The 12,304-nt window shown below is 38.8% G+C and overlaps 1 protein-coding gene across 2 annotated transcripts; it reads right to left on the reverse strand.

Moving 5' to 3' along the window:
* Positions 1-109: 109 nt before the first annotated feature.
* Positions 110-12,261, reverse strand: GCLM (glutamate-cysteine ligase modifier subunit). 2 transcript variants are annotated; one of them, XM_066325225.1, is made up of 7 exons: positions 11,945-12,261; positions 9,275-9,340; positions 7,402-7,486; positions 6,605-6,661; positions 5,147-5,349; positions 3,575-3,689; positions 110-1,835 (listed from the first exon to the last, which is right to left on the reverse strand). In XM_066325225.1, exons 1-7 carry the CDS (start codon positions 12,062-12,064, stop codon positions 1,666-1,668), a joined length of 816 nt encoding a protein of 271 aa, XP_066181322.1. In that variant the 5' UTR covers positions 12,065-12,261; the 3' UTR covers positions 110-1,665. The 2 variants fall into 2 exon arrangements, with proteins under 2 accessions (XP_066181322.1, XP_066181323.1); XM_066325226.1 differs by lacking the exon at positions 11,945-12,261 and adding an exon at positions 11,478-11,763.
* Positions 12,262-12,304: the final 43 nt, after the last annotated feature.

Consider the following 12,304-nt stretch of genomic DNA (forward strand, 5'->3'; position numbering starts at 1 on the left):
GTTAAATCATAAGCAGACAACACAGAGCTAGGACGGAAGTTTAATTTTAAACTCATGTAATTTTGAACTCTGATACAAACTGGCCCAATATTAAAAAGAAACCACTAGATTTTTATTGAGAAAAAAATTCAAACTTTTATTGATACATTACCAGTTTCAATTCCCAGTTTCTCTCATTATCAAAAGAACTGAAGAAGCCAAGAAAAATTCCTGCTATTTGCCACTACAAATATGATATTTGAGGACTAAGGTACCTTGAAAAACCTTCATCATTAAACTTAATGGAATGGATTATGGGAAGCTGACACTCCAGACAGGCACCCTGACACTACCTACAGGCATTCAAATTCCACTTCCTGCCTATATGAAGAATTTGAAAGATGTTGGTGAAAAATCATTTCCTTACAGTCCAAATCTCAAAATATGTACAACAACGTGAATGACTAATACCAGTATGAGGCCACGCTCTTGTCTGAAATTGAGATGTAAATTACTATTTTATACAGTCGGTATCAAAGTTCCTGCTAAACTACAAGTTGAACTTTAGCTATCTACCCTGATTTCAAGGCCAAGGAAAGGGAAAGGCCTTTTTGATAGATCCATTAAACCAAAAACTTTGCTTTAGCTGCAGCAATCTCTATGGGATCAAAAAACCAGTCTGCTAAGCTGCTGCCAATCAGAAAGATACCCAATTTCAAGCTAAGCCTTGGTTCATTTTTTCCTGAGTGGCACTCAAGCAACACATTTCCCAGGCAAGTGCAAAAGAAGTAATTAATTTTAGAACAGCATCACCATTTACTGTCTATTCTACTTGGCTAATTGCTTGCGTAGATCACAAGTAGCAAAAAAACCCAAGCCACAGTTGAGAAGGAGACAGGCAAAATTCAGTTTTTGATTAACAGATTTCTTCATTGCATGTTTTCAAATCTTATTTCAAACATTCACTATTAATACATTTTCTATTCCAAACACTAAAAATGCCATCACACTTGTGCAAACACTACATGAGGCATATCAAAGCACAAAGAAGCCAAAAGGAATTCAAGTAACAATCAGAAAGTAATTTGGAAGATGCATTTTCTTTTAAATCACAGGGGTCTTTTCCACTCTATTACAAATAAACCAGTTTTCCCATCCCTGCAAATCAAACAGCTGACCTGCCTATATATATCAAGTAATGAGATACCAGCTTAATTTTTTGCGGATATTGTATGATAAAAGATGACAATTTTCTATAAAAGCTAGTCTAGTCTTTGAAAGCTTGAAATGTGTGCCCACCACGTAAGTATGATTTACAGACATTTGTTTTTTTAAAAAACAAAAAATATATGTTTCTCCATACTACCTAATGGCAGCTAAAATATAATGATAATTTTTACAGTGAACTGGTCATAAAAAGAAAATAATTTTAAACTGTTACTCTATAGATAACTTCAATAAAAAAAGCCTCCAAATATTCCATATTTTGAATATGAAAGTTAAGAAAGAAAAATAGTGTTAGAACACTACAGACACTTCTACTGACATCACACTGAATAATTACAACTTTTGATAGTTCATTATAAATGCTGTAAAAATCTTTCTATGAAAAATGCAATGTTTCCCCATCCCAAAGAAATTTAAACAGCCTTTGAAAAAAAAAAAAAAAAAAAAAAAAAAAGTGTTTTAAGATGCATTTCTTTCAGCTTGTATGATATAGCCTTTGGACTTGATAATTCCTCTGCTTTTAACAATGACTGAATACCGCAGAAGCCATAAAGGAATCCACTCGTTTGCTTTCACGTTCTGGATGCTTTCCTGGAGAACTTCTTGGAAACTTGCTTCACAAAGTAATTCTGAAGTTAAAAAGGGATATTTGTGCTTAAAATAATGTAATGTAAACAGCTGCAAAAAGCAACACTTAGTAAGAGAAGCCTTTTCTTACAGTCAAGATCTTAAGTTGTACCACATAACCCCTCTGATCCATTCTTGCAGAATACATTTAGGGTAAAAGCAACTGAATATTACAAAATAAATCTTCAGGACACTTCTTTTGCAACATTGAGTATTTCCCACAAAACTGAGACTTTGGAATATCAAGTGGAGTTGATCAGCAGAGTCATTAGTGGGAAAAAATGAAAATTAAATTTGAGAAGGTGGCTAGACAAGCCAGAGGTGAGTAAAGCACAGGGCTGAAATCAGCAAAGTACTGAGCATTCAGTTACCTCTGCAGTCACTGGAAACCCAACATTTACAGTATCTCCCATAACTGGGCTCATAATAACCATAAGCCCAGAAAGCTTTAAGAAAACTAGGGTTAAATGCCACAAAGCAGGAAAAGAAGCCAAGTACAAATCCTAGTTTCCTCTGGAATGTTCATCAAGAGAACAATGTCTTTGGTGAGGAGAGAACACCAATGTCTTTGGTGTTCCAGAGAACAATGTCTTTGGTCTCAATACTCTTCAGCTGACCATTACAAAAAAGTTAGGCTGAGCAAACAACACATAAAGGAATCACAACTTGTTCTGTTTTCTATCAAATGCTCTTCTCCTTCATTTAATGACTTTCAGTGGAGACTATTCATTCAATTGCAAGTTGTATTTGGACTTCACAAGACATGGAAATTGTCAGATTGAACAGAAATTCATCCTGCATGCTGCCAGAGCAGTGATAAATCCTGCTTAGGCATTGATGAAGTTCATTAGTTGTAATAGGAGTACTATGAAGTACATACTGCATAAGAAATGTGTCATATACTTTTTTTCATTGGGGTCGTGTGGAAAGAAATGAGAGAGAAGGGAAAGTATCATCATGAATATTTAGTCATAACCAAGAATGTAGGGAAGGAATTAACTAAATATTAAGACTTTTTATAATTCCAACAAGGTGTTAAGGTGTCCAACACTCTTAAGGTGCTCTTAAGAGTGAAGAAGACAGATGATGTATGAGAGAAATTAATATTATATTCCAGAATATTGTAGAGAGCTGGTAACTCAGTTCTACAGTTCAAAGAAAAGCCTCCAACTTCTTCATTTAGCAAATGAATCACTGCATTAAAAAGTGAAGTATTAACAACTCTTTTTGCAATAATGTTATTTGAAGAAGGCAAGACTTTGAAAGAATCCTACTTAAAGATTAGTAATTTTACAGATTAATATTACCAAACTACTCAAAAATCAACCGACCATCAGCATTTCTATGTAATCTATTTCACAAGTTCCAGTCAAGCACACTTTCACTTGTCATTTACTGGTCTTCAGCAATACATTTAATAAATTTCATTCTGCATTTTGTGGAAATAAACATAACACAGATTTCTCAGTAGGTTGTTCTTCTATTTACTTTGTTTTCTCTGACTAGAAGTATTTCAAGAAATTAGTCAAGGCTGCAAGATTGTTTCAAGAAGCGGCAGGGGGGAGGAGAGGGAGCAACAGCAGTAACTTGACAGAAATAGTTTATAAAGGAGAGACTTTAGGAATCCTTTGTTCAGGCTTCAAATATAGCAAACTTGGAAGTTTGGGAAAGATTATTCCTGATTTTGTATTGAATAAATGCATTTAGAAGTCTTCTGTTAACTTAAGTGGCAAAGTCTTACCTTTGGGGTCATTGTGAGTTAACAGCTGTATGTCACATTCTTTTGCAAATGCTGTGAGATCAGGTGGCATCACACAACAAGAAGCCAGGTTCACCTGATTACTACTTGGTTTCACCTAAGAGTAACAAAATACTTTCATAAGAAAAAAATACTAATGTACTTATATTAGCAGTTTCTTCCATGCCTTCTATTACAACAGAAATTTTGCTTTGAACAATTTGACCATTGCTTTGAAGTTTGAGCAAGGATAATTAATTCATCATGATTAATTAATGTAGGCAGCTGCAACACCTGCAGTTTCCTGCAGCACATAGCCCAAAACAGGAGTGGGATCTAACTTCAGGTGCTGCCATAGCAAGATGAGTGCTAACCCAGTGCATTCTGGCTTCCTGTCCACTGTGCTCCTGGAACAACAGCAGCTTTTTCTCCTCCTTCTCCAGTAAAAGCATTACCGAGATGTAAGCTGGAAAAATACTTCAAATTTAAAAAATCCAAGCACATTTTTGCTACAGATATATTAATTTGCAATCTTGCATGCCTTCAGGCAAGTGCTTGAATCAGATGAAGTTAAAAGTGATGCTCTTTCACTGACTTTCTCTCTTCTCACAAACTGCCTTTATGATCACCATGCAGGTGGTCATTAAATCGTGCAATTGCATTCTCCCAGTGTACATATAACACTGAGGGTCACAAAGATGATCAGATGACTGGGTGAAAGAGCTGGGATTGTTCAGCCTAGAGAAAAGAAGAGAGACCTAAGAGCCCTTTCCAGTACCTTAGAGGGGCTACAAAAGAGCTGAAGAGGGATTTTTTGCAAGGGCATATGGTGGTAAGACAAGGGGAATCACTTTGGACTGACAAGGCAGGTTTAGCTAAGGTATTAGGAAGAAATTCTTCACTGTGAGTGTGCTGAGGCACAGAAAAATGCTGGATGGCTGCCCCATCCCTAGAAGCATTCAGGGCCAGGCTGGATGCAGTTCTAGGAACGTGGTCTCGGGGAAAGTGACCCTGCCCATGACAGGAGGCTTGGAACGAAATGACCTTTCAACCCATTTTATGGTGCCATGAATTAGTCACTGTGTACAACAAAGTATTGTGCAATTTCATTCAGAGCCTGTCCTCCTCTTTATATTTCACTTACCATTAAAACATAATTTTTCCAAGGGGAAATCCCTTTTATTGTAACACTTAAAATGTTAAAGTGAAAAAAAGCTACATTTTCAGAGTCACTGGAATAAATCTGAAGGTTTAAGAGCACTGCTTGTAGTCCTTCCTAAGTATTAAAGAATCCAAAACTCAAAACTTCAGTACTTCAAAGAACCTGCTACTGAACAGACCTGTGGTTTCCAGCTGTCACTGGTCTGTACAAGAACACTGAACAAGCCACAGTCATATTTGAGTCTCCCCCACCTTGAGCATTATGACCATCCACAAAATGTTGAAAATAACAGGGCTAATTAATATTTTGTATATAAAACCATTTATAATACAAGTTTGTAACAATGTGTCAGCCAACAAAGCAAGCAATTACTCTGCCCTAAGAAATGCTATGAATAGGAAATTGGTTCTCACCTGTGCCCACAGATACAGCTGCTCTAACAGCGTTTTATCTAGGTCTGAGGTACCTATGGCAACAATCTTTTTGTTTTGAACTAGATTTTCAAGTTCTTTCCAATAAGGTTGTAAATATTCCAAGGACAGGTTAGTTCCATCTTCAACAGGAGGTGGGGCAATAATGACTGAGTCTAACTGAGCAACTCCGAGGGCAGAACATGCTGAGGAAGAAGAACAGACACTGCAAAATCCTTCATCAGATATGAACATAAACAGCATGACTCTTCAAATTTAGCAAAAACCACACCTCCTGCTTCACTCTGCTAGCTCTCCATTCCCCATTTGAAACTCTGAGAATATCTGCAGTCAAGAATAATTGCACAGCCTTTTTAGCAAAAATTCAAGCATACAGCTAAGTCTTGGGAAAGAAAGAAAACAGCAAATAACAAAATCAACAGAAAATTTACAAATCATTAAGCTTTTTCCTTCTTTTTAATGTTAGAACTGTATTTTTCTCTGAAGACACTGATGACAATTCTCTATTCCTTCACTCTCAAATTCTTTTACAATTTGTACCTTTCATTCTGAACTGTAAGTCAAGTACAGGATGCGGGTTAGGAAAAGTACTTGATATGTGTGAAGAGTTTGACTAAAAGCACACCAAATACAGAGACTTTATCTGCCAGGGAAAAGTGGAAGTCTTGGAGTTTCACTGAACTTTAGGAAAAATGCAAGCCATGAGGCCTTTACAGCACAGCAAACAGAATAGAACTACCTACCTAAATTAATTATTTTCTTCAAGAGGAGGAGTCCAATATTGTATGTTTGACAAATGGTAGTTAAATTTACAATAAATACTCTATTAATTGGGGTATCAGTAGAGAGTAGTGACATCTGACCCCTTCCTCTTTGGTCACCCCTCACGCCCAACAATATTCCAAATCAGTGAAGTTCAGTGCTGCTCACAATTACCTCTACACAAGGCCAACACAACTTTATGTAGACACAACACATTGTACGGCATTTTCAGTAAAACTGAGCTATTTCACCAGCCACTTGCAGCATTATTTTATTTCCTAAATGATCTCTGAAAGACTATACAGTTAGTAGCAAAGTTCATTATGTTAAATGCAACTAACAAGAACTGGCAAGAACAGCTGAATCACTGTTATTAAAACATCACATGCTATTTACTTTTTAACAAGTTTTGTGTGGAAGAATAAAAACTTGCTCCTGCTTGCAGCAAGGAATCAGATTTGAGTTTGTGGATCCAAGGTCACAGTGATCCATTTAGTAAGTTTACTGACTGAACTACTGTGCAAATAGATTTGATTAACCAAGTCTCTCTTGATAGGAAAACAGGATATATTTGTGAGAGTGACTAAATACACCTCTTAGAAATAACATTAGAACTTTTCCCAAGTAAGTTCTAGAGTAAAAAAGAAATCCTAACTTGAGTTTGAGTTCCACACTTACCCAGGTCAACTGCATCTCTGATTGATGAAGAGTTTGATCCAATGATGAAAAGCTTTGCTATTTTCAAAGAAATTGGAATCAATAACTAAACAAGACATGTATTACTAATATACAGCCATTTATTTTTGCTATACACACTATTAATGAGCTTTTGGGTAAAACAGTTTTAGAATATACATCAATTACATAAGAAATTGAAAAAACCCCAACTCTTTTTGAAAGGTGACTGCAAAATAAAGACCCCATTCTCTTAATTTCAATGCTGTTGTGCAGTCTCAGAACAAGAAATCATCCAGTTAGATGATGTAATAAGCTGTAAAGCATCAAGACATGAAGCAATAACCGTAACAACCTGTATAAAAACCCCAAATGTAATAGTACAAACAGACTTCTTCACAACTTACTGAGACTCAAAATGTACTAGTGTTAGTTTGGACTGCCTCCTTCAAGTTCATCATATTCAACCTGGAAAAATTATGCAAACAAATGTGCTTCCAATGCTATTTCTTAATTCCAGTATTATCTGTAATATTTTGCTTCAAAAATGTCAAAGACTCACATAATACATTTAAAATATCTTGAGGTGATGTAAGTTAAATTAGAAAAATGTTGAGCTGCTTTAAAATCTGAAATACTAATTCAAGACTTTCTTAGACAACTGTTAAGAACAACAGTGTGCAATAGTGCAATTTGATTCTGCAGTTATAGAAGAGAGCAAAAAAACCCATATATGAATATCCTATTAATGACTCATATGAAACCTTTCCATGCCACTGGATTTTTGACTGCGTACTTACCTGATACTTTCAACTCATCCCTTTCTTCAGGATTTATTTTTTCTATAGCTTGAGCTACAGTACATTCCAGAACCTCCAGTGTTTCCTGTAGTAAGTACATGAGACTTAGGAGCAACTCGTCAAGAGGAGACAGTAAGCTCCTGAAGAATTTTTTAAGTAATAAAAAAACCCAAACCAAAACCAAACGAAAGAAAAAAACCCCAAACAAAACAAAACAAAACAAAAAACCAAAACAAAACTAGTGCCTTACAGCAGTTAGAAAGAAAAATAGTAGAAAAATGAAAAGTCAGAAAGTAACCCAAGGCTTCTTGATCACTGAGAAGTCAAAATAATGAAGATATATGAAAGGCCCTATGTGATCTGAATATAGAAAACACAAATTACTGATTAGAATTATTGGAACAAGATTCAGTAGTTCTAGTACTTATAATTTTACGATGTGAAAAGACTGCTGTGCCAATTCAAAGGACCTTGTTTTAAAAAAGCCTCATGACCAGCTGAAAAGAACCCCATCAGAATTAGGAGGTATGAGAGTTGGATGGGAACATCTTTGCATAAAAGTATATTGTAATCTCAGTGAAGCTTATGAAAAACCTACAGTGAAAATACTATAAAATACTGACTTAAGACAGTAATTATTTGACCCCCTGACCTCATTTAGGATTAGGCTGACATCTCATGTCAGCTGGCACAAGGTGACTTCCTTAAGTCTTTACCTACATCAGACTTGGTATTTTATAGGCACACTCAACACTGCCCCAAGCAAAAACGCTTTGCTAATTTTTGCTGTACTACCAAAAGATTCTCAAGTGAGCCTTTGAGTTACTCCATACAGCCAGCATTTAAAAAAAAACCTTTTTAAAAGGTTTTTTTAAAAAAACAACCTTTTTTTTTTTAATTACTGGGTATCAATATAATTAATGAATGAATTTGGAATTATGCAAGGTAACAGGTTCTTACAGTAAAACCCAGCTTATACTAAATAATCTACTTAAAATGCATAACTACATTGGACAGAGACAAGTGTTTGCTTTTTGCTGTCTTCCTGAGCAATCATTAGTTCTTCCTCAAATCACTCAGCAATAACTGGCCCACACACTTCAGTCTGGAATGCAGCAACATGCAGCTGATGCCCCCATTATACAAGAACTGGTAACAAAACAAAAAGAAACAATCCAGAAAGTTTTTTTAGTTTTCTTCTTGTTGTTTTGTTATTTGGGTACCTTTTTTTTTCCTGAAACACACCAAGACTTCACAAAGCAAATAATAAATTTAGTGGGGATCTATTACTGTTTTAGTTGAATTTCAGAAGCAAAAGTGAAAGAGAAACAGGCAAATACACCAAGATCTTCATGTCAGATGTTCATGTCTGTGGCTTTAAGACTTATGTGGATGTCTTTAGCTCTTAAGGGAAAAATTACCACTTCTGTATCTTCAGAAATATTTCTGAGACAACAGATGCTTCAGAGCTCCCCTCCAAATGGCATGGTCTTCAGCCATCTGTGGTCTTCATAGTTCAGAGAATTCTCCACTGAGTTTTAACAAGCATGCTAGCAAACTTCTAAGGTACACAGATTTTGTTTATTTTTACTTGTCCCCATAATTAATTTAAGATCTTACAGACCACTGCTTTTATTTTGCCAAGAACTGTCTCATCTGCCATCAACAGGATTCTCTCTTTACACCATATTTCTTACCCTTTCCAAAGTTACTAAACATTAAGGAAAGAAGGGGAGTCAAGAAATATTCCTTCAAGGTATCTGGAGCTACAGATACTTTTACAGCAATTTAATAGTTACTGTAAGTTTTAGAAGCATAACCAACTACCTATTTCTCTGTGTAACATAGATAAGATGCATAACACCTCTCCCACCTGATTTTGGTCTTGGCTGATCTTCGAGCTCCACTCAGTCAGTGTTTTCTGGATGCAGGCCTGCACCTACAAAACATTTTTTCACACACAAGTGTGGGTATGTTCCAGCCACAAACAAGCATAAGAGTACAGAGATGTGCAGGACAGACTGCACAGCTGAACTAATGACACCACCCCACAGGAGATTCTTCCTTCATACTTGTATATGAAACTTGCTCAAACTAGTTTACTTACATATTTTTCTCTCGTCCTTCACAGAGTTTTAGCAGTTACACAAGTACTCTACTTCAGTTATTTCTCAGACCAATGCCATCTTTAAAGGAAAGTACAATGCTAAGCAAGCAAGAACTAGGACATGGGGTGGTTTGGAGTTTTTTGGCACAGAAATTCTTCAGTTACAGAGTAATCAGATAAGAGAGTAAGTGCTGTGACAGTGCAGAAATGAGACTTTACAATTAACCGGTAAATACTCATTGTATTAATTACTTCTCTTTTCCAGATGCACACAACCTTTCCCATTTACTGCCTACCTACTCCACTATGCCAAACCACTAATGCTTTTAAGTCCTTCTTTACTGTAGCGGGAACCTACAGATCCTGCCCCACACTTGCATTTTTCCTGCATCCACAGATGCAAAATAAACTCGACTAAGACCCTAATCATGGATTTTCTTGAACATAGTAAGACATAACTACTAAATCAGCTAACTAATTTTATACAGTACCAGTGCTGCAGCTGTATCAGTGCTGTAGCTTTGTAGCTTCTGTCTGATCCATCCCAGGAGTTAAGTACAGGTACTGCCTGACTTTCACCTGCCACAGGCAGATGCACTTCCACAGCTGCTGCTTTACTTCACTTTCCACGGTGTATTTTATAACTGTGTGCATACCTACTTTGTGTACCATTAAACAGCCATTTCCTGTGACACCTAATTCAGAGAGCTCTAATACCATGCACAAACTAGAAGTCAACATCCCTGCCTGATATCAGACACAATACAGGAGCAATACTTTGTGAACACAAACACTACACATTCCTTCCCTTTAAAATAGCATAAAACCCCCCAGATCCAAATGGCAAGAATTACTCCCCCAGTAAATAGCTAAGCACAATAACCCATTAATAAAATAACTCTTTATCCTATTTTGATACAATTTATATAATTATCTTTTACTTTCTGAGGGCAAGGGAGACAGTACTAAATTTTTAGATGTTGCTGCTTTGCAACTGTCTCGCAGGACATATTTCTGTTGCAGCTCCTATGCACAGGCCTCTGACTCCAAAGCACACCACTCCCTTGCCCTCAGGCCATGTGGAAAGTGCAGCGTATTCCACCGCTTTGATCAGCTTTCCCAAACACAGCTGCACCCCCTAACACTGGGGTTCACAAAATCTTAGCTTACATTCTGCCACTGAGAACTGACTACATCAAACAGAAGAGTTAAAAGCTGATTGCAAATAATACCAATTATTTGCTTTTGGAAGTACAGCAACTCTGGAAAGCCGGCAGATTCCTCTGTAAACAACTGAATTTCAATACCTTAACCATTAGTTATGCACATTGGCCACTCTTTACTTAACAGCCCTCCAGAAACTACCCACACCAGCGTGTCCATCATAACACATATGTCTTTGTTACAGTATCCAGCCCTATTTCACACAGATCACAGAATGTTTAATAAGCAACCAGGCCAAATAAAACGTTATGACCACATGACAGCTAAACAAGAGTATGATGAATTCTTCCTTCTTGTTACATCATCCTCCCTTATACCTTTTTCCCTCTTGTGCATGATTAATATGGAACCAACCAACTTCTAGGTATCACCAGTGTCACTACATAGCAATCATCAGCCAAGCCCATAGTTTTACTAATTATTAAGTGACCATTCTGAGATTACTGTGTCATGATGAAATGGCAAATCCGATGGTTCTGAAGTTCATGGCCACAGGATCTCCAGACATTTTATGAGAACTGTTCTAAGTATTGACACATAGCGCTAAAGGTAATACATTTAAAGTGGTGATTAAAAAGCTCTTTTCAACTTCTTAACAAAGAATGACTGCTCTACACTTCAAAGAATACAAGAGCTACTTTTCCCAACACCTGTCACTACCAAGAAATTAAATTAACTTCAGGTTAGAAAAGAGAATTTTCATCATCTGTAATGCAAGATTTATGTATGCAAATTTTTATCTTACTAGAGAAGTATAAGTGATCCTCTTTGCCATTACAGACAGCACTTAAATTTTTAAGTCTTTTAATCCTTCATTCCCGAGATCAGAAGGCTGGGCTCGCTCCTTCCTACGGCAAGTGCTTCCGGGGGTCCCGACCTCCCAAAGGGCAGAGCACAACCAGCGGACGAAAACAAACAAGCAAAACTCTATTTTGTCATTCCCATCGCGCGCCTCCCGAGGGCACCGGCAAGCGGATCGCTCGGGAGCCAGGGCCCCTCGCCGTGACGGGCACCGGGCCCCGCCGTGACGGGCACCGGGCCACGCCGTGACGGGCACCGGGCCCCGCCGTGCGCCGCCGGAACGAGAACGAGTCCCGCCCGGACCCAGCGCTCCCTCAGCCGCCGCGCCGCCCGCGGCCCGTCCCGGGCCCCTCGCCCCAGGGCGAGCCTCCGCCGAGGCGTCCCGAAGGGAAGCCCCGGCCCGCCCCTCACCTCCTCGCTGGGGGTGGCCGGGCATTTCTTGCGCAGGCAGCCCCAGTTGAGCAGGTTGCCGGTCTGCAGGGTGAGCCTGCCGGCGCGCTCCAGCAGGGCGCGGGCGCCCTCCGTCCCCATGGCGCTACTCAGGCAGTGACCGGAGGACTCCGCCGCAACACCTAGGGCCCCGGGCAGCGCCGAGCTTGTCGTGACTCAGCACCGGCAGCGGAGCGAGGGGCGGCGCGGGGACAATGGGCGGCGGGGCGGGAGCGGCGCGGAGCGGAGCGCGCCCCGCCTCGCGCTGCCTCAGGGCGGGGGGCCACAGCGGCCACGCGCCCCCTGGCGGCGGCCGGACGGGACCGAGCCGAGGGGCGGGGC

The sequence above is a fragment of the Sylvia atricapilla genome, chromosome 9 (assembly GCF_009819655.1).
Source record: "Sylvia atricapilla isolate bSylAtr1 chromosome 9, bSylAtr1.pri, whole genome shotgun sequence".
NCBI lineage: Eukaryota > Metazoa > Chordata > Aves > Passeriformes > Sylviidae > Sylvia > Sylvia atricapilla.

What these genes read in the sequence shown, in the direction of transcription:
- GCLM (XM_066325225.1), bottom strand. Translation starts at nt 12,064, where the DNA reads ATGGGGACGGAGGGCGCCCGCGCCCTGCTGGAGCGCGCCGGCAGGCTC. An exon ending in CGGCCACCCCCAGCGAGGAG is followed by an intron (nt 9,341 to 11,944) that starts GTGAGGGGCGGG and finishes AATGTTTTGTAG; the next exon opens with GTGCAGGCCTGCATCCAGAA. An exon ending in TCAGCCAAGACCAAAATCAG is followed by an intron (nt 7,487 to 9,274) that starts GTGGGAGAGGTG and finishes TACTTACTACAG; the next exon opens with GAAACACTGGAGGTTCTGGA.